Raw genomic sequence first — 25,561 nt, forward strand, 5'->3', positions numbered from 1 at the left:
TCACAGAATTAGCCCAGAAAATACACTTTTAGAATTAATAATTCTTTTTCAGTTCAAACTGCCATATCCATCCACCTTTCAGTTCATTTAGCTTTGCTTGGTATTCATTGTGTATGCAGAATTTCCTGCCTGGCTGGCACCTGTTATGAATTCAATAGATGTTAATGAAATATCACTTATCCACCAAACACATGTTAAGAAAAGACTTTCACTCAGTTACACACAATCAGATCATATTTGTGTGTGCAATAAAAAGTATTATTTTCTTGTAAAAACTTATCTAGATTACATCAATTGAAAACCAGAAAGGAGTGAAAATTGCATTAAAGACAAAAATATCAAAATCAAGTGAAACTTTAGCAAAAGAAATAAATGTAAATCCACAGAAATGTAAGTGGCATATTGCTGTATATAACTGCATACAATATAATAAAAATAATATATAATACATAGAATTAAATATTTATATATTTATAATTTTATACAAAATGACTTTAAGTTATAAGTGGAAGCAATCTCTAAGTTTCTCTAAGAGTTTCAATTATATGAAGCCAATATTCTAAAGACAGCCATATAGTGATAATAATTCTCAAGTAAATACAGTGTGGAACAGTTTGATTTAGGTCCATAATTAATGATGAAGAATCTTTATTCAACACAGAGTTAATTATACTTCATAAGGATATACTCAGTGAGACATTATCTTTAATTCATATTCATTGGGTTACTACTTTTTCAAGAGTCTACTGAAATTAGCACTAATATCATTAATGATGTTTTATTTTGTTAATATAACATTTCTTTTTATGTTCCCATACCTTTCTGTTTCCCCCACATTTTAGATGATCTTTGACAGTCCCCAGTGTGTAAGTATTTATAGTTAGATTAATCTAATCCCTTCTTGGTTGGCTGTTCATTTTATTTTCTATGATACAAATTAAATCTGCAATCTTTTACAAGCACACTCCTAGTGAAACCTCATCCACTATCCCCATATCAGTTAGCCCCTGTGAATAGGTACCCAACAAATCACTAATTCAAAAGAAAAATATGTCATACTTGAAAAATCACCAATAATATTGCAGTAACTGAATTCTAGGTCTTTCTACTTTGTTGCTGTGGTGGTTGGTTTTGTGTAGCTGTTTTTATTGTTGTTTTTGTCCTTTTACTTGAAATGTTTCATACTGGGAGTTTTTTGCACTTTATTTTCTTCTAGCTTCCTTGATCTATAATAAGCACTGGTTCTCTCATTTCTTTTTCTTAGAGTAGCTTATTGACTTCTATTTTCCTGATATTATTTTCTTTCTCTTTCTCTCTCTCTCTCTCTCTCTCTCTCTCTCTCTCTCTCTCTCTCTCTCTCTCTCTCTCTCTCTCTCTCTCTCACACACACACACACACACACACACACACACACACACACACACACACACACACATTCATTCACTCACTTCATACTTGACCAAGAAAGAGTAGGTTTCAACCCTGCCATACTTGATTTTTTTTTCTTCCTGGATTTCCTTGGCTTTTTCCTTGCACTATTTCTTCCTTGCCCCTCTTAAGTTCTCAACTCTGTTCTCATCCCAGGTTCTGCTGTAACTATCTGATGTTGATTTTCCAAGTCATATCAATTCTCAGCGCTCACTTCCACACTTTGTCAGTCACTCTATAACCTTCTACTCACTTTCTTTTGGGATGTTGCTACTTTCCCAGTGACAATCACTATCATGTTCTCTCTTTTCCAGACTCAGAACTTAAGCCATCATCCATTCCACACTGTTGTCTTTCCCAAGACAATGATAAACCTGCTTTTGACTCATTTATTTTTTTTTTGGCAGCCTTTTCTTTCCAAACCCAAGATATGATGCTGGATTTCTAAACCCTCACAAACCATCGACTTATCATACATTCATTTATTCTGATTCAGGTAATGCTCCACCTACTCTTGATAACTGAATATCTCCTTCACCCAAATCACTCTGTATTCTACCACCACTCCCTCCCTCATAATGCTTTTTATATGCTAAGAAATGATGAACACTTCTTCTTCACTGGAAGTCCATTTCATGTAAAACTTATTTAATTAACTGAGGCTTTAGGCAATCTAAACATAACGATATTCATTCCTCAAATAAACTCTGTTACCATACAATTAGTTTCATTACTAGTTAGAGGAGAATTTCTGACTTCTAGTATTTTGCCATTAAATGGACCTCTCAATCCATTATTTTTCCTTTATTAACTGAAGGACAGCTTTTTTAAAAAAATACTTATCATTTCAAAGTGTAGTAAGACATTACCAATTAAAGTAAATTATCTTTCTTTTGACAGCTACTGTTTCCCTATACTATGACATCTTTTTTTTAAAAAAAAGTCACTGCATGGTGCTTTGTTGTGAATTTCCAGTGAACATGTTGGTTTATGTTTCTTAAGTGAGGTCCTAAGGACCACAGAGACAAAAATATTCTGTATCTCCTATGACATATAGGGTTCTTAATATTAATTATTTTAAAAATCTGTTGCTTAAAATTTGGACTTCACAATTCAAAAATGTATTTCTCAAAAATATAGCTCTAATAAATAAAATATTTGCAAATTTAAATCTTAAGGGGATGGATATTTCTATTATAAAAGGTGACAAAAGGTAAACTGTAAAAATAGATTAACAACCCCTCCTAAATAAAAACCCAAATAATTTCATTTAAAAATGGTCTGTATAGTAAAACAGGTATCTCTCAAAAAGAAGACACACAAATGGCCAAGAGATATACAAAAGGATGCTCAGCATCATTAGTCATTATAGCAATATAAATCAATCTAAATTAAGATATCATTTCACTTCAAAAAGAAAATAAAGAAAAAACATATTAGAAGAAAAAAATTAACTGCAACTTTACTCTAGAAAAATGGTAGAGAGAATGGAAGACAACCTAGGAGGAGGATATGAAGAAACTGAAACTCTGCACAGTTAGAAAGAATATTAATTAATACAATAATTAAAAAAGGGAAATGAAGGTTCTGCTAATCATCAAGAACATAGTCCCTGGGTCTTCAATTCAATTCCACTGATCCATTGGTCTGTTTTTATACCGGTAACATGCTCTTTTTATTACTATAACTCTGTAGTAGAACTTGAGATAAGGAAGTTCCTCTATTGTACAAGATTATTTTATCTATCCTGGGTTTTTTGTTTTTCCATATGAAGTTGAGTATTGTTCTTTTGAGGTCTGTAAAGAATTGTGTTAGAAATTTTATGGGGATTGCATGAAATCTGTAGATTGCTTTTGGTAAGATGGCCATTTTTACTATGTTAATTGGTAGATCCATGAACATGGGAGATCTTCCCACCTTCTGATATCTTCTCCAATTTCTTTCTTCAAAGACTTAAAGTTCTTGTCATGCAGGTCTTTCACTTGCTTGGTTAGAGTTATTCCAAGATATTTTATATTATTTGTGGCTATTGTGAAGGATGTTGTTTGCCTGATTTCTTTCTCAGTCCATTTATCATTTGTATGGAGGAGGGCTACTGATAATTTTTTGAGTTAATCTTGTATCTAGCCATATCGTTGAAGGTGTTATCTAACCTGGGCTCATAGGAGCTCATAGACACCAGAGCAACAGCTAAGGAGCCTGCATGGGACCAACCTAGTTCCTCTACATATATGTGACAGTTGTATGGCTTTGTCTACTTGTCGGATTCCTAGCAGTGAGAGAAGGGCCTGTCCCTAATGCTTTGGCAGGCTTTTGGGAACTTATTCCTCCTACTGAGTTGCTTTACCAAGCCTTAATATGAGGGGAGGAGCTTAGTCCTACCTCAACTTACTATGCTATGCTTTGCTTATACCCATGAGAGTCCTGCCCTTTTCTGACCAGAAACAGATGAGGAGTGAAATCTGGGGGAGGGGAAAGTGGGCGGAGGGAACGGAAGGAGAGGAGGGAGGAGAAACTGCATTTGGGATGTAAAATAAATGAATAAATGTAATTTAAGAAAAAAAGAAAGAAAAATTATATCATAAAAAAGTCCCTGGTAACAAAATCCCTTTCCTTTGCATGTATCCAAAGGAAATGAAATCACTTTGCTAAGGAAAGATCACACTCCTGGTTCATTGATAACCAAAATCAGGAAACAAGCTTGGAGTTTCTATGAATAGAGAAATGGATCATGAAATTGTGTGATACAGAATACCATTCAGCCAACTAATAAGGATGAAACCTTGTCCTTCTCTGTAACATGGGTGAAACATGAGGTCATTGTGTTCAATAGAGACATGTACTGAAAATCAAACATTGCATGACATCACTCATATTTGGAATATGAGAAATTTGATCTCATGGTAGATCAGTGTTGATCAGGATCCCCAGAGGATGGAAAAAATTGAGAGAGGAAAGCATGGAAAAACGTTGGTGAATGAGAACTAAGCTATAGTTAGGTAAACAAAATTGGTTCTGAATTTTACTGGAGTTACAACACTACAAGCATTATATTCTAACTTCCATTTCAAAAGCAAAATCACAATTAGAATGCTGTTGAGATCTAGCCTGACCCAGGGCTTTCTCAGAGGCAAGTTTTCTCTCCTTGCACAGGGTGCAGACTTGGCCAGGTCGCACCTGGGACTGGGTCCAGGGCTTCAAAGGACTTAAGGTTTTACCTCCCGTGGACTTGGCTCTTCTTAACCCTGAAGAGAGTAGAGTATCAGTCCCAAGACAGCATTGTGCTAATCTGTGAAGCACTGGTCCTTTGTTCCCCTTGTGCAACATTGCCTGATTAGCTTCTTGCTCACACTTTCCCTTTATATGATGGCTTTTTCCTGACTCTATCCAACCCCTTCCCCTCAGTTTGATGCTGTACTTCTTCATAAATTTCCTTGTGCAAGACTTCCTGACCCCAACTTTCCTATCTTCCGTATGATCTGATCTATCCAGGAGTCCTTCCTCTTAGGACCCTGTCACAATAGACTGATCTGCTGGTCCAGTTCAAGTGCTATTTTAAGACTTAGAAAATTCATGTCACTCTGAACTAATTCTGACTGTACCAAGAAGTATTGCACAGTTATTACAATGGTAGAAATATCTATATCCTGGTGAGATTTTATGCAGAACAGAGGAGCACAATGGGCGCATTACAGAGACAAAGAAAGAACAGTGCCTCCATATCTAATTTCCCCATGGTTTAACTGCCCAGTGACTGGCAGGCAGCTCTAGAAGAGATTAGATGATCAGTACTTATAGCTGCAAATCAAGATTCCAGATGGCGTGAAATTACAGAGGCCCTAGAAAAATAATTCCTTAAGGTAAAATGCAAGCTTAACCTATAAACTTGTGACGAGGAGAGGGACTAATAAATAAGGCTGAACTAAGAAAGTGTTTGTACCTTACAAGTTTAATTCACTACATGCATTAAGTGATGAAGGATAATTTTCTAATTTATAAAATAAATTCATGTGCCTCTGTGTGTATGAGGTGTGTGTGTGTGTGTGTGTGTGTGTGTGTGTGTGTGTGTATGTGTGTGTAGGCACACATGTGTGATTGTGCACCTGTTCTGCATGAATGTGGTGGTCAGAGAATGCCTTTCCACCTATCAACAGGTTCTGGAGATCAAACAAGGTCATCATACTTGGTGGCAAATGTCTTTACTCATGATTCATCTTGCGATCTCAGTAGAAAAATTTTCTAACTATGCATAATTCATCCAATAGTAACAGGTATATGAATGTGTATATAGATATGTATGCACAGGTTCAAATGGTTTGTGTGTTCATATGTTACTCTGTATAATTTAGACATTATTATTTAAAACTACCTTATCATATAATTTTAGTTTTATTTTGTCATTCATATAAATTTAATATTCTGTGATATTAGGATTATTTTTGCATGTGAGATTCTACACATTTTTAAAAGGAATTTTGATTTGATTATTGTATAATTATATACTTAGTTTAACTAGCCTTAATGTAACTGATGGTGTAATTCATCTAAATATGTCCAGCTTTATAATTAGTTGATGTTATTATAATGCACAAGATGATATCATGAGCGTTTTTATAAACATTCTAGGAAAATGGCAAGTAAATATGCAACTTCTAATGTTCAAATTCACATTTATTGGCAATCACACAGAAACTTTATAATTTAATTTTAAAAGTATTTTATATTTGCCAATAAATACAGTCCAAAAACTGTTTTGTGAAATAATTCAGGAGAAGATAATTATATATTACTCTGTGGCTGTTCCAATGTTGACATTCTATAGTAAAAAACAAAAATACCTATAACCTGCAATAATATTTAAGTTACTTTCAAAATAGACTAGACCTTTAAAATACTATTTCCAATATATATTATTATTGAACTACTGGTCTAAATTATATTAATTTCTACCTCAAATTTATTATAAACATAAGATACATATAAATATATGCTTGCCTTTCCCTTTCAGCAGTAAATGAGTAGAGCTTTGAAAAGGATAATTATTCCTCTTAAACTTATTATGTGGCTGAGATTTCATATCAGCTTCAAAAATACATGCTGATTTCATTTTGGAAATAATAAGTGCAAGAAACTATGAATAAGGTTTTGTTATTCAAGAGGATTGTGAAATAAATATTCAGTTCAAATTGATGTTGTTATTAGCCTGTATGCATAGGCACACAAGATAGAGTCATCTCATCATCTTTGAAATTATTTTTATTAAAAAAAGACATTATTGAATTGAATTAATATTGAAAATCTAATCTCTTTCACAGAAGTTTAATTTCCTAACATTAAAAGTATGAGGTATATGAACTTTCATCTGAATCCTTATACAGCATTATTCCAGTATATCCTCCCATCTTTACAGTGAACTCTTTCCCACATAGAGAAATTATTGTGTATTTCAGGCATGAATATCATTAGGGAATCATTTTGCTTCATTATTATTTCTGATGCTACTATGGGCATTTTACATGCTCCTATACCATTTTGCTAGTCTCTATTTTAACTTCTTTTTACTTTTTCCTTGCACTATAATCCTCTTTCCCTTAACCACTTCCTCATACATCAACAATGTCAGGAAGAGAGGAAGGAGTTTTGTCTCAACACCTCTATATTTGACAAAGATCTTCCCATATCCTGTACATGGCAGATCAAGGTTCCCTTTTTGCATTATAAACTACAGGAGTCCTAGACTATAGCGCTAAAGAACTCCACAGTGGTTTGTGTGTGTTCTCCACAATGGATGCTGGATTTTACTGCCACTGGGAAAGTACTGGGAGATGGGACCTTCACAGGGCAGTTACAGCAATGTCTAAGTCCTAACATATAAAGTTATTCCTTTATTTTAGGAGTATGTACGTCAATCATAGGAGTGACTTTGTGCTTCTTTTGTGCTCCCTGACTTTGTTACAATGTAGCTAGAATGCCCTTGCTGGGTGCCAGTACCTTAATGTTCAGCTTTCTAGTATCTGAAATTTTGAGAAATATTAAATAAAGTACTAAGGTTGTTGTTACAGGATCAGAACATGGATAAAGTATTCTTAGCAGTCAGTGGAAAAATGTCTGTAAAAACTAATACAAGGATGATGTATATATATTTGTATATTATACATATATATGATATATACATATGTAAATGTAAAAAAACACAAAAAAAGAGTAACACACCGGGCGGTGGTGGTGCACGCCTTTAATCCCAGCACTCGGGAGGCAGAGCCAGGCGGATCTCTGTGAGTTCGAGGCCAGCCTGGTCTCCAAAGCGAGTTCCAGGAAAGGCGCAAAGCTACACAGAGAAACCCTGTCTCGAAAAACCAAAAAAAAAAAGAGTAACACAATATGAAAGAGCAAGGTCATCACAAAAGGAAATATGGCCTTGGGTAATATTTTAAGACAATAGCATATAATTAATTTTAAATCTAAGTCACCATTTATAGGTAGATAAATAATCTGTGGTCTTAACCACAAAGTTCTATATAATTAGAGTATATGATATTTTTACCTTCTAATGCAGAAAAAATAAATTGATAAATTTGTAAATTAAAACATGACAACATGTTATCATGTTAAAGTAAATATGTTTAATCAATTGCATTGCTTTCCACTACAAGATGACTGCAAAATCATAGTACTTTCAATTTTTGTTGGCAATTACCAGCCACAAATGAGGGTGCTGGTGGCTGCTAAGTAGACTTGTAGGAAAAAAGCTCTCCTCACTTTTTTTGTTGGTATTGTGAACACGTGCTTGAGGTTAGAATTAGACCTGAATGTCTCAGTGTATTCTAATTTTCATCAATTAGCATAGTTTTGGAGAAACAGATTAGTCTGTAACTCCTCACTTGAAAAATCATGTAAAACTTTTATGTGCCACAGGATCAATCCTGCAAAAGGTTTGGATTCAGCAGAGTTTCAAAATGGTAGCCCAGGGTCCAAGTAGAGACACCTGGCAGCAGCAGATGCTGTTTTCTCAAGAGTGGGTGTGCACATTTGGTTCCCTGCAGGACCTATCAGATCTTAGGTCATTCTCCCAGGCAGAGTCACATAGTCTTTCTGCCATGTCAGTTTCAGCAGTCATTTGCATTTGTAATGCCTGCGATAAAACAAAACAAATATGACCCAGTCAAGAAAGAAACCCATAAACTTCCATTAGAATACATGGCTTAAGTCCAGTTCATGATGGGACATTTCTTTATAAGAAATTTTATAGAACTTATTTGGTTGGATTAAATTGTGTGTGCATACAAATATATGTGTATCCACATTTATACAATCTAAATGAAGTTATGATAATTAAAGGTAACATTTCTTCCCTTTCCAAGACCTATAGACTAAGAAAAATTTCAATACTAAACATGATAAACCTCCTTTCCAGTTTTTGGTCAGAAATATCCAAGATTCCCCCCAAAATGTAGGTTATTGCTGTTTCCCATGTTTTACTCCCAGATATTAAATGTAAGTCCCTATTACTAAAGACACAATGTACTTTAGACACAGGACCACAAGGAATCCAGCTGGATCTAATTGGAAAGCTTCTTCCTTCAGGACTAACATTCACAGTACATGAAAATGCTATGTAATCTGCCAAGGGAGAAAAACAACCAGTAGTCCTATCCAGCTGTGATGCCCATAAGCCAGAATAGTGACCACCACAACAAGATACCCATAAAGGTACAATAGTCACAATTTGGGGACAATCAACAGTTATCTAATTAGACTTTAGGACCACTTAGCAGAAGGGATCCCATGCCTGGTACCTGAAACAAAGAGCTAGTGAAGTCATAGATCTTAGAGAAGAACTTCCTACTGCCACTCAGTTAAACCAGTAAAGTTTCCAACTTCATTCTAAATACTTGTACCTACCAGTATGTACAGTTCAAAGAAGCTTCTCTGCAAAAGACAGAGGCCATTACAGAAAAACAACAACTGGTCAAAATGCAAAGAACTACTGAAATACTGGTCTTTAGACCCAGTTGATACATCTATAGCTCAATACTCACACCCAAGGCTCAGAGAACGTAGAAGAGGAGCAGAGAGAGCCAGAGGATCCAGAAGTCAGCTGTGAGCTATTTCTCTTAGAAATGAAAGGCAAGCTACTCCCATGATTTAACATGGCTGTCTAAACAAAACCCAAACAAAGTAAACAATGACAGACATGTCACTGTAGAAAGGGGAAATTCCATTCGCCCTACATTCAGATATGAGCTACAGGCAATTAATGACTAACTACTGAGAGAGGAAGAATTAATCATCTACAGTAGAAAGGCTCCTAAATGGTGATCCAATATCAAGTGGTCAACCCTGAAAACATATACATACTAGCAACACCAAATGGGAACTTCAGGGTGTTCTTATGGACACATATATTTCTGTGTCTGTGCATATATATGTAATAATAGTAATTAAAGGAAAAGACATAACAATTTAAGTTTGTCATTGCAAGTTGGAAAATTGCAATTACTCCTTTAAAATATATTTTCAATCAAATTTATCAGTGAAGTATACAGTAATGCTTTTTAAAAGGACACTGAGGTAAACATATGGATGAAGAAATATGATCTCAGGAATCAGCATTTCAAATTCAACTATCACTTATAAAACTTGTTGTATCTAGGTGTGCTGGTCTTTCAATCAAATGTGTATTGTTTTTCAAAAGAGTAGATTTGGAGAATATGTCTTTTCAAGTTGCTATAATATTCATTGTTGCCCAAGTCAAGAAATTATCACAGTCAGCTAGAGTAGGAATATTGTTCCTAATCTCTTACCTGGGTAAAGAAGGGCTCATAAATCTCCACTCCTTTGTCAGATCCTTGAAGCAACACCTCTTGGCCACGTCTCCAGCTGTACCGCACAGGGGGATTGGAATTGGCCACACATCTGAGAAACACTGTTCTCTCATAGTAAAATTGTTCTTTAGCTTCACCTATGCTTTGATGAACAGTTACTACTGGATCATCCAAGTCTAGAAGAAATAAAAACAGGCAAGCAACAACATTACAAGATGCACAACTTCTAAAGTATTGTCAACTCATGCCCTGGCCAATGATGTATGCTTTTACTGATGGTGGTGCTGTGAATGCTTAATTAATAACAAAGAAAATTTCAACCTAAAAACAAAAATCTAAAAGTTTGATAGTTTTTTCAAATTTGTTGAAACAGCGCAGAAGCTCTTACATTTTCAACCTCCTTGCCAGCAGCCACTTATAAAAGATTTCATGAAAGTGAACAAAATTTAAATTGTCAGTCCTGAAAACACATACAGTTAGTATGGTGATATTTTATTTGTACTAAAATGTGATTTGTATGTTAATCAATAAAGTTGCCCCGGGGTCAGAGCTATTAGAGCCATAGCAAAAGCTGGGCAGTGGTGGTGCACGCCTTTAATCCCAGCACTTGGTAGGCAGAGCTAGGTAGATCTCTATGTGTTCAAGGATACAGCCAGTATTGGAGACACATGCCTTTAATCTCAATACCAACCATAGAAGACCTGAAGGTCTGTACAGACAGGCAGTGACAAGGCAGTCATGTGGTTGGGTTACAACCAATGAGAAGGCAGAACAGAAAGTCTGTATAAAGACAAAAATACAGGAAGTAGCTCTCTTGGCTGAAGAGGCTAGCTGCAGCAGACGGGTAAGGCTCTTAGCTCTGATCTCTTGGCTTTCTTCTTTGCATTGGTTCTGTGTTTCTTATTCAATAAGATGGTTGGTTACATCTACAAGTTAGTATTATGTGTACTCAATAGGTTATTTTTAGGAATACGTACACATATATACATACATTAATTGTTATTACATGCATGAATATATTCAATTAATAACAATTAATGAGAAAGGAGGCCATGAATTTGAAGGAGAATGGTGAGGGGTAGATGAGAGGCTTTGGAGGAAAGGAGGGAAGGGGAAGGGAGAAGTGTTGCAATTAAATTATAATCTCCAAAAAAGCCGAGAGAGAGAGAGAGAGAGAGAGAGAGAGAGAGAGAGAGAGAGAGAATGAGAGAGAGAGAGAGAGAGAGAGAGAGAGAGAGAGAGAGAGAGAGAGAGAAACCAAAACACTGAAACTGAACCCAACCAGCGTAGACTGTTAGGAATGATGTAAACACTTGCTATTAATTACCATCACAGCCCACTTAACATCCTTTCAGCTGTATAACTTTGAAAGACTATTTAACTTTAGTGATCTTCCTTTTCAGTAAAAGGGCACTATATTATTAATGCTGTGGGAGGATTAATAAATGGGAGAGCTCATAAACCATGGACATGTGTATATAGAAGGGTTACAGATAATTTTGGTTAATCTTGTATCTAGCCACTTGACTGAAAGTGTTTATCAGCTTTAGGAGTCCCCTGGTAGAATTTTTGGAGTCACTTATGCATATTATCATATTATTGGCTAATAGTGATACATACTTTGATTTCTTCCTTTCCAATTTGTATCCCCTAGATCTCCTTTAGTTGTCTTACTGTTCTAGCTAGAACTTCAGGTACTTCATTGAATAGATATGGAGAGACTGGACGGCCTTGTCATGTTCCTAATTTTAGTGGGATTGCTTTGTGTTTCTCTCCAGTAACTGATGGAAGCAGATGCAGAGATCCACAGCCACATACCAGGCCAAGCTCCAGTAGTCCAGTCGAAAAGAGAGAAGAGGGATTCTATGAGCAAGGGGCACCAAGATCATAATGGGGAAACCTACAGAGACAACCAAGCCAAACTAGTGGGAACTCATGAAATTTAGACCAATACCTGTGGAGTCTCCATGGGACTGAACTAGACCTTCTGCATAGGCAAGACAGTTGTGTAGCTTGATCTGCTTAAGTGGGCCCCTGGAAGTAGGATCAGGATTCTTCCCTGGTGATTGACCTGGGTTTTTGGAGCCTATTACATATGGTGGGATATCTGGCACAGCCTTGATGCAGGCAGGGGTAAGGGCTTGGACCTGACTCAGCTGAATGTACCAGGCTCTGCTGACTCCCCATGAGAGGCCTTACCTTCTTGTGAAAGGAATGATGTGTGGTTTGGCGGGGAGACTGGAGGGGCAGGAGAAGGAAAGAGGGATCTGTGATTGGTAAGTAAAAAGAATAAAAAATTTTCTTAATAAAAAATTTGATGTTAGATATAGGCTTCCTATAAACTGCATTTATTATGTTAAGATATGTTCCTTGTATCCCTACTCTTTTCAAGACTTTTATCATGAAGGAGTGTTGGATTTTGTCAAAGGCTTTTTCCTCAGAAATATGGTACCAGATCTACCTCTAGATCCAGCTATACATCTCTTGGGCATATTCCCGAAAAATGCTCCATACTATCACAAGGAAACTTTCTCAACTATGTTCATAGCAACTTTATTTATTTTTTTTAAATTTTATGCTATTTAATTAACATTTTTTTCATTTATTTTACACACAGACCACAGTTTCCTCTCCTCCTATTCCCTTCCCCAGCCCCTGAATCCCATCTACCCCCTCCCCATCCATTCCTCCTCTGTTATCTTCATTCAGAAAGGGACAGGCCTCCCATGGACTTGAACAAAGTATGGCACATGAAGTATGTTGAACTCCTTGCCCCACATAAAGGCTGGGTGAGGCAATCTGTCACAGGGAAGAGGTTCCCAAAAGCCAGCTAACTGCCAGGGACAAGTCCTTATCTCACTGCTAGGAGTATTACAAGCAGACTAAGCTACACAACTGTTAGACACAATGGAAGGCCTAGGTTGGTCTCATACAGGCTCCATAACTGTTGGCTCAATCCATGTGTTCCCACTAGCTCAGGCCAGCTGTCTCTGTGGGTTCCCCTGTCATGACCTTGAACCCCCTGTCTTGTACAGCCCCTCCTCCCTTTCTTCAGTGCTTATCTGTGGATCTCTGCATCTACTTTCATCAGTTACTGGGTAAAGTCTCACTGATGACAATTAGGGTAGTCACCATCTGATTATAGTAGATGGCCAGTTCAGACACCCTCTCCACTATTGTTAGGAATTTTAGCTGGGGTCATCCTTGTGGATTCCTGGTAGTTTCCCTGGTACTAGGTTTCACCCTCACCCTGAAATGCTCTCCTTCCCTGCATCAACATGTCTCTTTCCTTACTCTCCCCCTCAGTCCTGCTCTCAATACATCTCCTGCTCCTGTGCCCAGCCTGCCCAACCCCTCCCTCAAGTTCCCATCAGTGTTTTTGATCTTAGTCATTCTGACAGGTGTAATATGACATCTCAGAGTCACTTTGATTTATATTTCCCTGATGAATAAGGTCATTGAACAATTCTTTAAGATTTTCATGTTAAGAATTCTCTGTTTAGATGTATACCTCATTTTTTTATTAGATTATTTGGTATTTTGATCTCTAGTTTCTTGAGTTCTTTATATATTTTGGAGATCAGCCCTCTGTCAGATGTGGGGTTGTTGAAGATCTTTTCCCATTCTGTAGGCTGTCATTTTGTTTTATTGACAGTGTCCTTTACTTTCAATTTCAGGAGGTCCCATATTTTAATTGTCAATATTAGTGTCTGTGTTACTGGTGTATATTCAGGAAGTACCCTCCTGTGCCAATGCATTTCAAGGCTACTTTCCACTTTCTCTTCTATCAGGTTCAGTGTAACTGGATTTATGCTGAGGTCTTTGATCCACTTGGACTTGAGTTTTGTGCATGGCGATATAAATGGATCTATTTGCATTCTTCTTACATGACAACATCCAGTTTTGCCAACACCATTTGTTGAAGATGCTTTCTTTTTTCCATTGTATAATTTTGGCTTCAGTGTCAAAAGTCAGAGGTTAATAGGTGTGTGGATTTATGTCAGGGTCTTCAATTCCATTCCATTGATCCACATGTCTGTATTTATGCCAGTATTTATGTTGTTTTTATTACTATAGCTCTGTAGTAGAGTTTGAAGTCAGGTATGGTAATACCTCCAGAAGTTGCTTTGTTGTACAGGATTATTTTAGCTATCCTGGGTTTTTTTGTTTTTTTCATATGAAGTTGAGTACTGTTCTTGTGTTGTCTGTGAAGAATTGAGTTGGGATTTTGATGGGGATCGCATCGAATCTTTAGCTTGGTTTTGGTAAGATTGGCATTTACTATGTTAATCCTACCTATCCACGAGCATGGGAGATCTTTCCATTTTCTGATATCTTTTTCAATTTCTGTCTTCAAAGACTAAAGTACTTGTCATACAAGTCTTTTACTTGTTTGGTTAGAGTTACCCCAAGATATTTTATATTATTTGTTGCTATTATAAATGACATTGTTTCTCTGATTTCTTTCTGAGCCCATTTATCATTTATATATAGGAGGCTACTGATTTTTTTTGAGTTAATCTTGTATACCATCACATTACTGAAGGTGTTTATCAGCTATAGTAGATCCCTGGTAGAATTTGGGGGGTCATTTATGTATACAAATATAGCATAGCAGCTTTATTTATAATAGGTAGAAACTGGAAACAACCTAGATGTCCTACAACAGAAGAATGGATAAAGAAAATGTGGTACATTTACACAATAAAGTGTCATGAAATTTGCAGGCAAATGGTTAGAACTAGAAAAACTCATCCTGAGTGAGGTAACCCAGAACCAGAAAGACAAACATGGTATGTATTCACTTATAATTGGATATTAGCTGTTAAGTAAAGGATAATCATGCTACAATCACCAGACATGGAGAAGCTAAATAACAAGAAGGGCTCAAGGTTGGAGACATGAATTTCCCTGGGAAAAGGAGACAGATTTTGCAAGTGAACTGGTGGGGTGGGTAGGGATGACAATAGCAGGGGTCAGGTGGGGGTTGGGGGCAGAGAGTACTGGGAGAGATGACCTGAATTGGAGGGTATTTGGGGGAGTGATATGGAAACCTAGTGCAGTGGAAACTCCCTGGAATCTATTCGAAGACTAGCGAAGACTCCTAGAAATGGGGTGTATAAAGCCGGAACCAGCTATCTTCTGTAACCGGGCAAGGCTTCCAATGGAGGGATAAAGACAACAACCCAACTTCAGAACCTTTGACTTACAATCAGTCCTGCCTGCAAGATGTGTTGGGAAAATGGTGGCACAGAACTTCTGGGAGTGGCCAACCAATGACTGGTCCAGCTTGAGGCCCAAGCTACTAGAGGGAGCCCATGCCTGGCAAAAAAAAAAAAAAAAAAAAAAAAAAAAAAAAAAAAAAAAAGGCAACTGACAAAGCAGATTCAGAGACTCATAGCCAAACATTAGGTGGATCCTGGGGTACCCCAAGGAATAGGCTGTGGAAGGACAGTAGGAGCCAGAGGGTTCAAGGATACCACAAGGACATGGCCCACAGAATCAACTAAGCAGGGTTCATAGGGACTCCCGGAGACTGAAGCAGCAATCACAGAGCCTGCATGGGACTGTGCTAAGTTGTCAACATATATTATGGTTATGTAGCTTGGTGTTCATGTGGAACTCCTCACAGTGGGAGTTGGGGTATCTCTGACTTATTTGCCTGCTCTTGGGACCCTTTTCCTCCTACTGGTTTGTCTTGTCCAGACTTGATCCAAAGGTTTGTGCCTAGTCCTACCGTAACTTATTATGCCATGTTTGGTTGAAATCCCTGATAGGCTTGCTCTTTCCTGAAGGAAAATGGAGGAGGAGTAGATCTGGGGAGAGGGAGGTGGCAGGAGCACCTGGGAGGAGTGGGGGGAAAGGAAACTGCACTTGGGATGTAATACATGAGAGAAGATTAAATTAAAAAAAACATGGGCACACAGTAAACAGTCAACACAATTTAGCCTTTGCTATCAATATGTAATTGTTAGTATTAGGGTCTTTCCTTAATAACTCCCATTGATTCCATGGGTTTTCCGGCCTTTATGTCATAACCCTATAGGCTCTCAACTCTCATTCTAAATAAGTACAGATGAGGCATTTGGCCATTTGCTCAGGTTATCAAAGACTCCAGACGACAAGTGCTTTTAAGTGTAAGCCTGGAGAAAAGCTACAGTGTGTACATATGCATAATAAAGAGGGATGTGAGCATATGGGACATGGCATGTTTAAAAAGTCACAGCTCCTTAGGAAAGATTCTTTTGATGTATAAAATAATAAAAAGCCAACACTACTAGTGAAGTTACAGCTAGTGATGGAGATAAAAAAAGACAGAATTCAAAATTCCTCAGTTCTTTTGACAGTCTTTTAAAAACATGAATTACCTGACAGTCCCACTTTGATTTCTTGTTTTGCAACATCCTAAGTTTTTTTTTCCTTAAATTTCTTCCCACATTAGACTCTTTTCACAGCTACCTCACAGGCCTCTAATTTTAGTACTGTAAATTAACAGAACAACTGCTGCTTTTGGTGAAAGATTAAGGACTGTCAGTTCAGATTCACTCTACTGTCCATGAAGAGACATGTGCTGTCTGATCTTAATAAGTTGGGATTCTGGGGATTCTCAAGCCTATGAAATATTCACATCATGATTAGCTCTTCACATAGACCTAATCCACCAGCAGACTGGTGAACTGAATTCAGTTTAGCCACTTGAATAAGGGACTAACTGTATGTGATTGCGCACATTTTATTTTCTTTCTTGTTTAAAAAAAGCGTTTCCCTCAGAATTGGCGAGCAGCAATTGGCTGTGACATAACAATGGTGTCTCCTGAGTATCTGAATCATTAATAGCTATATTCCTTTCCTTTTTGTCATTGTGATGAAATACACTGACAGAAACAACATAAGAGAGTTTGGAGTTGCAGACAGATCACTGTTCCTCATGGAGGCAGGAATGGGAGGTTATCCTGGTGCATAGAAGGCACACTGACGACATTTCATTCACACATAGGAAGCAGAGAGAGAGACTAAAAAGTGAGATGAGGTTACAAAACTCCAAAAGCCTGCATCCAGTGATGCAGTTCCTCTAGCAAGTCTCAACTTCTGAAAGCTACCACACCTTCCCTGAACAGTGTCATTAGCTGGGAACAAGTGTCCAAATACATGAATCTAAGGGGCCATTCATATCCAAACCAAAACAATAACGTTATCCTTTCCAGTACCCATTTGCAGATGTATTCCTAAATCTTTTCTTGTTTGGGGGTGATGTGATCAAGCTCAGGTGGGAATGACCTAGATCTGAACAATCATTTATGCATCCTTTATTCTGGTCTGCATAAAATTTGGGCCATGGGTCACTAGCCTTCTAAGAATCTAATCTTGTGATAACAGCTTTCTAAACATTCTATTTGCAGAGTTTCTGTCAGAATCACCCATGAATTTTTTCTCTTTAAAGTTAAAATCAGCAATCCTGAATAAGATTTATATAAGCAAATGAGATATTAGAAGTAGATTCTAAATACCTATGCATATGTAAGTATATATGTACATTCTAAGTATATTTTTGTGGTGTACATATCATTTAAGTAATATACATATAGCACTTAGATGTATCTTAATATATATTTGGTATTTACTGTATATTCACACACTCCTTAATTTATGTTTTTACATATTACTAAATACTGAATAAAATTATTTTTCATAGGTGGATGTCAGCAACAGGAAACTAAGAGATGTGCTGATATAGCAAGTGTACTGGTTAATATCTTCTAAGCCAACATTGTGGTTCAATTAATTCTTTTTCCCACCAGGATATGGGACCTTTGAAAGCACCAGCACTGTTTGGATTGTAATGATTTCTAGAAAGGGAATTTGTTGATGATCATTAGCTGCAATAGTCTCAGCAGTAAGAGGAATGAGAGCTGTAGTCCTGAGCAGGAAATCTGGCTTTGAACTAGAATAATTGCTCAGATCTACTTGTGAGATGTGATAGCTCTAGCTGAGAAAGGCTAAGCCAGGATTCTGGGTAGTCTCATTTCCTGGGAGAAATTTCTGAAAGAATCTGTGGTGGGATCACATTCATCATCTCCTTGTACTATTATTATTTCTGGAGAACCCTCACACCTTTGTCTCATATATTTTGTTACATGGGTAGCTTTCCTTGTGTGGTCATTAGAACTTTGATGCACAGAAAGTAGATATCTTGGTCACTATGCCTTTCTCAGTCATGCTTGATGAGTTGACTTATTTACCATCAAATATGGAAAAGAGAATACAAAACAAAAGTCTCACTGGGGTAAGTGGGCATTCGGCACATTCTTTGCTGTCTTGCTATGTCTTATTTCTGTGGAATGTATATGCTGTTTGTTTTAAGACAGTGCCTCTTCTTATGTGTTGTTTCCTGATAGAGGAGACTAAAGTAACTAATATCCATGGCTTAGAGATGAATGGGATTCTTCCTGTGTCACTTAAGAAGTTTTTCCTTTTCTGGGGACTGGTCCTCAAAACTGGCAAAGCCTCACATTGTGGAAAGAGAAGTATCAGTTGCAGTGGGTCATTGGATGTGATGGTAGTGAGTCACTCATTGTTTTTTAGGTCCATGAATTCTGCTTAAAAAAAGAAAGCATCATGTAATTAGCATCACTGATTTAGAATTTCACTCTAATCTGGTAAAAGCACCTTCTCCTCACTGGATTCTATCTTTAAAGTTATGTTGACATTTCAAAAGGCCATTCTATCATTCTACAAAACTAACATGTCTAGGTGATGTGGGATATACTGTGACAAGATAATACTATAGCAGCATGCACACAGAAGAACTTTATTCAGTCAGACCAACACAGATCCTGCAAGTGACATCTCTAAAATATCCCAAGGGTCTCCTTTCCTCAGCATATTGTTTTGCAAGTAAATGGATGCATGTTCTTGCTAGAAAGAATTTGGTGACTGACTCATCATGAAACATACTCAGGGTGATGCCGCCAAGTTATTCAGTTGCCCATTTAGTCAATATAAGCATATTCTGAAATTGCCTCAGGAAACATAGTTTTTTCTAATTGTCCATATTTAGTCTTTTAATTATACATATTTAATTTATTTTAACCATATATATTGTGTAGTACTGAGTGGCTGTCTACTTAATTTTTCCTCAGGGATAATATATCCTAAGAATCTCCACGTTTTTTGTGGGCTTAGAGTGCTGGATGCATTCAAATTAGCTATTAATGGAGATGAGTATACTCACCCTGCCTGTGACAGCTAAGCACTATAACCTGATATCTATGACCTTGAGAAAATGTCACGCCCACTAATCATGCCAAGCCCAATTATATATGATGGACAGCATCTCCTGTCCATCAACATTGTCTAGAAAGGACTGTGAGCAATGAAATTTTTCAATGATATCCATGCTTCACTTATGAGTGTATTCTTACTGTTTCAGTCAGTGGAGCATCCTCTAAACATTTATACAGAATGGGGTCCGGCACTGTTATTTCTGGACCTTAGCTGATATTTGCCTTAGCAAGCCCATAAATCTGTTTTGTAGCACTCTGCTCTGTAATGGTGGCAGTTACACTTCACTCAGTAGGAACCCTGTCTTCCCCACTACCTCCAAAGGTGTTAAGAGCTCGTCATGCCAGAGTGCTCATGTGTCAATAAGCTTTTACTTTTCATTCTCACTTGATCTCCTCTATCCACAAGCTCATTCAATTTTATTCTCCATCACACTTAATTCTGTAGTCTTAGGATCTCATTCTATACACACTGTAATAACTCCTGCTACTGGAGTCTACATTCTTCTTGGATCACAAATTTTTTTTCTCTCTCTCGTTTAAAAACATAACAGTTTCAATGAAAAGTAATATTATTGTTAGTTGGTATGTTTGTTTCTTTCCTTGTCTGAGATAGGGTTCCGCTGTTTTATATAGCCTCAGCTGGCCAGCAACTTTCTATGCAGAACAGAGTGGCTTGTGCTTTGCAGCAATCCTTTACCTCTGCTTCTGAGTGCTAGGATTGAAGGTGTCCAATTCCAAATTTGGAAAAGTCATGCCATAGAGTGACCGTATGTAGTTATCTATTGACTATGATTGAAAGCAGACAATATATTCTGAGGGGTACGTATTGCCTCAAAGTCAATAATTTTCAATATCATTTCAAAGAAGATGGAAGTGATAGCCCCTGAAAGGAACAGACTACTTCCTTAAGGCCTGAACTGCTTAAGGAAATCTGATTTTCAGAGTTTTTTACTTCATAAACTGCCAGCTTGAAGTTGTACCTTAAACAGAGTAAACTCCCTCGTCTGAGCCTCTGCTGTGCTACCAAACAGAAATCTCTTTATATTTTGTTACAGAGATCTTCTACTCTCAAGCAGTGATTAATTACAGTCATCCTTTCATTAAGTTTTTGATTGTTGTATGAATGGAATGCAGAAGAAACTGATTCCATTATTCTTATATTATTTCTTTCCCCTGAATAACCCCAAAGCCTGAGAGATTGCACTCATAGTGTGTTACTTTTCAGGGTTGTCTCTTCTCACCATAGATGAAGTTTTGTTTTGTTTTGTTTTTTATAAAGACCACTGTAGCATTCAAGGATCAACACTGTTCTCATTGGGGCCTTTAGCTTTCCCTTTAATGTAGGGCAGCTGATTAGCTGGCTGATGGGAATGGATCATATATATATGGATATATATATAAAATACATATCAAATGCAAATTTTTTAGACCACATAGAAAGGATACTTGGGGCATATCATATTTTGATAATAACATTCATTGAGAAAATACATTAAGAATTGTCCCAAATGGACTTAACGTGGGAGATTACTTGCCTAGCATGAAGAAGCTGTGGTTTGGTCCAAGAACTGGGAAAAAATGCAAAAACAAACACCCCTAAAAACAACAACAAAACATACAAACAAACAAAACCAAAGTTCCTCAAGGATCAACTGTTGATTACATGCAAACAGATGTTTCTTAAGCAAGGGTTAGATTGTGGGAAATAGTAAACTGTGATACATTACTACAAAGGCTCCAGATAATCAGGATGGAGGTCCTGAGTTTAGGACCTGTCCAACTGCACAACTTTTCTACAAGGGAAGCTGTAAGTCACTAGATGCTCAGTTATGAAGAGGCTCAGTCCTGGGACAGATAGATCTTTCAGGCTGAACACAGCTCATTAAGAGGTCAAATAAATTATATCCTTTATAACATTCCAAGGAGCTATTTTTTATAAAATATATTCATATTAATTTATAGCCTATATATAAAAATCTCAGACTTCTAGAAATTATAGTCACCTACACAGGAAAAATATTGATTAAAGTAAATAGCATGTGAATTAAAAGACAAACAACAAACAAAAATCCAACCCAACAGTTAAATCATTTAACTTTGGGTAGGTTTTTTTTTTAATTTATAAAATGATGTGAATTAATAAGTGCATTATTGGATACACAAAATTGTCTTAAATATATCTAAATTATATAACTTATAAAATTTCCTAGTAAGTTTTTACATATATGTGTAGGGCCCTTATTTTAGTCAGATTTTTATTCTTACAAACCAATATAAGCTACATAAATACTCAATAAAGACCCAATAAATCAATCTTAAGTAAGACAAATCTCTTAGTGATATGACCGGTGTCAGTTTTCTGCAAGGCTACCCATATATATCATAATAATTACTTAAGGGAATTTATTTTTGCTCTTACCGTTGGCAGCTAACCATTTATAACTGAAGTAATTTTCTTGAAACATTTTGCTTGATTAAAGACGTCAGACACTTGCAGATTAAAATCATTCCAAGAAAAAAAGAATCTGATGTGTGCTACCTTCCTTCACGTTAGGAACAAGTCCATTAAGAGGATATATAGTATGATAAGATTTTCATCAGCATTAGATAAAATGGGAAGAGAATTTTGAAAAACAGTCTGAACTTCCCACATATTTCAGTTTGCATATTTTGAAGAATGAACTACTTGCCTACTTTAACCTTTCATACTTTTTTCTGAATTCCTATTGCCAATGCATACTGCTATGGGACATGCAGGTGTTCAAGACAGTGTAGGAATCCCAGACTAACAGTGATGGATCTAAGATGTGTTGAGTATATATTTTGATATTAGTTATTTTAGAAGAAACTTGAAGAAGAGCAACAAATGTCATGTTCACAGAAACTTTATCTTTTATTATCTCAAGAAGCTAAGTTTCATAAGGATTAATATTTTGTAGCTGCAGATGTATTAGGGTTACTATAATAACCACATTTATCTAAATCTAAATTTTTGTACCTGATATTTTATTGCCTAATTTTACATATCTGTAAATATACTATTATAAAAACCAATTTACGCCGGGGGGTGGTGGCGCACGCCTTTAATCCCAGCACTCGGGAGGCAGAGCCAGGCGGATCTCTGTGAGTTCGAGGCCAGCCTGGGCTACCAAGTGAGTTCCAGGAAAGGCGCAAAGCTACACAGAGAAACCCTGTCTCGAAAAACCAAAAAAAAAAAAAAAACCAATTTACAAGAACCCTGTAATTTATAAGTCAAGAAAATGAGTAATGTGAGAAAACACTAGAATTAGTTAAAATTTCTGTAGAGAATAAAAGCAAGAAGGGAAAATAAATATGTCTTGAATAAAATAATTACATAATCTTTTTTAAAAATGATATGTGAAGCTAATTCTAAATTAGGAGAATAAAGTATGAGAGGAAATAGTATGTATAAACTTGTAAGATATCAGAGTAAATTTTATATAGACTACATATCTATGCTAGAGACATAATATAGTACTATGGAATATTTGAGAGATAAAAATGAGCTAAACCATTACTCTCCCCATGGATAGTAGAGGAAATCAATCACATTGTCTTTTAGAGAATACGTGCTTTGTTTTCAGAAATACCATAATAGCTTATTTCTGCGTGAGAGAATTTAATGTGGCAAATGTAATGACAAAATTAATAAGAATGGAAGAGGATTCTGTGGTAGTTTACATAAATTTATATAAGACCATTGAGACAAGATGTTGTCAATAGGCATGGAGAGAAGGCTTGAATGAATGAGCTATATGTATGACTAGATATGGTGCTGTGGAAAGGGAGAAAATAAAGGGTTACTTGTGATTTGGCTTTTTGCATTGGGTGAATTATAAGTGTGTAGTGAGACCGGTGTCTGGCCATTGAGAAGGATTGGCAAAAGTTTTAGTTCAATGTGGATCATGTTGAATGTCAGTAAACTACCACTCCTCCAGTTACAATATACATGGCCTGGAGACTTGAGGGTAATTGACAGCTGTCTAATTGGATTTAAAACATGCTCAACATGAGGGAATTCACTCTTAGCACTGTAAACTTAACCAAATATCCTTGGTTGAAGAGGCCATAGACCCGAAAGGATAACCTTCAATTGCCTTTTTTTTTTTCTGTTTTGTTTTGTGACACACTGAGTCTAACCAGGGACATTTGTGGGCATGGGTTTGGTGGCATCCATTAAAGGCTGGCGGGCTCACCAGTGGGTGTATAAACAAAGTCAATGGTTTCTCCTTTATGATAACTCATCAATCGCCAATGGTTCACATGTAAGGAGTAGGGGCCCATGAGCCCTCCCATTTCATGACTGATTATTGACAGGACAGTCTTGTACAGTCCTAACACAAGTAAACTGCTTTGAGTTCCTGATGGCAGTGCTTTTGTCATGACCAGAAGATGGCATTTCATATGCTTTCCCCCTATATTCCAGCTCTTCATAGTGTTGCCACTCCTCCACAGGGCTGCTGTGGCTTTGAGAGAGTGATATAAATATCTTCTTTAGGAATGGCCTTCAACCATCACTTAGTCTTAGCATCTTGAGCAGCCATAAGTCCCTGCATCCACAGCCGTTCACTGAAAAGAAAGGCTTCTTCGATTGAGGCTGAGAGTATAAACATTGGCACTTGGAAGGCAGTTTGATGCAATATGGATTTATTTATTGAGTGTACTTCAGTGACATGAAATGGTTAACCTGACTGCCAGCATGTACTGGCCAAATGAATCCATGTATTATGAGGATCAATTATGAATTGCAGCTGAAGTCCTAGGGTGTAGTTGCTAGTTAAGGAGTCAATTAATCTAAAAAATAATCACAGCAGAAGTGTGTTTTCCACAGGGGTTTACTCCACCATTTGGTCCAATTTTTCTGTCTTTTAATCTTTGAATTAAACCAAATGAATCTGAAAACCCAGATGGCAAAGATACAATGAGTGCTATATTGGATGGCATCTTTCCCTCCGGGAAGTTTCAGATACCTTAGAAATCCTATGTAGAAAATACACATTTTTTTAAAGACAAATAGCTACACAATATACTCAGAGGCAATAAATTAGTAGTGTACATTATTTTACCAGTTTTGGGATAAGATTTGAATAATTGTACAATGAATAGTCATAACAATAGACAATATTAAACTATAGACATGTTTACTGTACTATAGCACAACCTCAATAACACTGGGCTACCCTGAAGCCTTCAAAAAAAAAAACGAAACAAAATTATTAAATCTTCTTTAGACATATTGGACATTAGGAACAGAACACTTTATTATGAGCAATGGATCAGAACCAGTGAATTTTTAGCATTTTCTTTAGATATCAACTCAAAAGCATGTTTGCTTCAATAAATCAATAAGAAATTTTCTATAATTGTTGAGAAGAAATACTTTATATTTTTCCTTCATGGTGATTTTTAAACAACAGCTAATTTTGTCTGGTAACTCATAAAAGAAAACAGAGAAAATGAATACTCACAGCCAACTTCTTAAAGCTACTCAGGACATCATTTCTCAAAGCAAGACATTTACAGCAGTAAGGTTATCTATAGAATTCAGACTCATTCTTGTGTGAATCATCTACTCACACAAACTAGAATCTGTTGCATTTTTGCAACAATTTTTAAAAACACATGTAGTTACACATTGTACAGATCCTTGATAATATTGTTCTGCATATCATTCTAGGGAAAAAGTTTTTCAAATTTCATATGGCCTGGAGTAATAACCCTTGTATAGTTCCTTCAGTTTCCCCTCATTTTATTTCTATTTTTTTTTTTTGTCAGAGCTGAGGACCGAACCCAGGACCTTGTGCTTGCTAGGCAAGTGCTCTACCACTGAGCTAAATCCCCAACCCCTTATTTCTGTTTTTTATTAGCTCTTTGAGAATTTCATACAATGTGTTTTTATCATTTTCATTCCTTCAACCAACTCCTTCCAGAACCTCCTCTACTCCTATAGACACAACTCTCTCTCTCTCTCCCTCTCTCTCTCTCTCCTAAAAACCTATAGAG

General features: G+C 36.6%; 1 protein-coding gene across 1 annotated transcript in view; it reads right to left on the minus strand.

The window, feature by feature from the left end:
* The window catches only part of Mdga2 (MAM domain containing glycosylphosphatidylinositol anchor 2), a 794,049-nt gene that overhangs the window by 282,414 nt on the left and 486,074 nt on the right, over positions 1 to 25,561 (minus strand). The window contains 1 exon segment of the mRNA XM_052738256.1: positions 10,233 to 10,429. Coding sequence (XP_052594216.1) covers positions 10,233 to 10,429 — 197 coding nt within the window.

Source organism: Peromyscus californicus, unplaced genomic scaffold (assembly GCF_007827085.1).
Source record: "Peromyscus californicus insignis strain IS unplaced genomic scaffold, ASM782708v3 Scaffold_15__1_contigs__length_86483966, whole genome shotgun sequence".
NCBI classification, from domain to species: domain Eukaryota; kingdom Metazoa; phylum Chordata; class Mammalia; order Rodentia; family Cricetidae; genus Peromyscus; species Peromyscus californicus.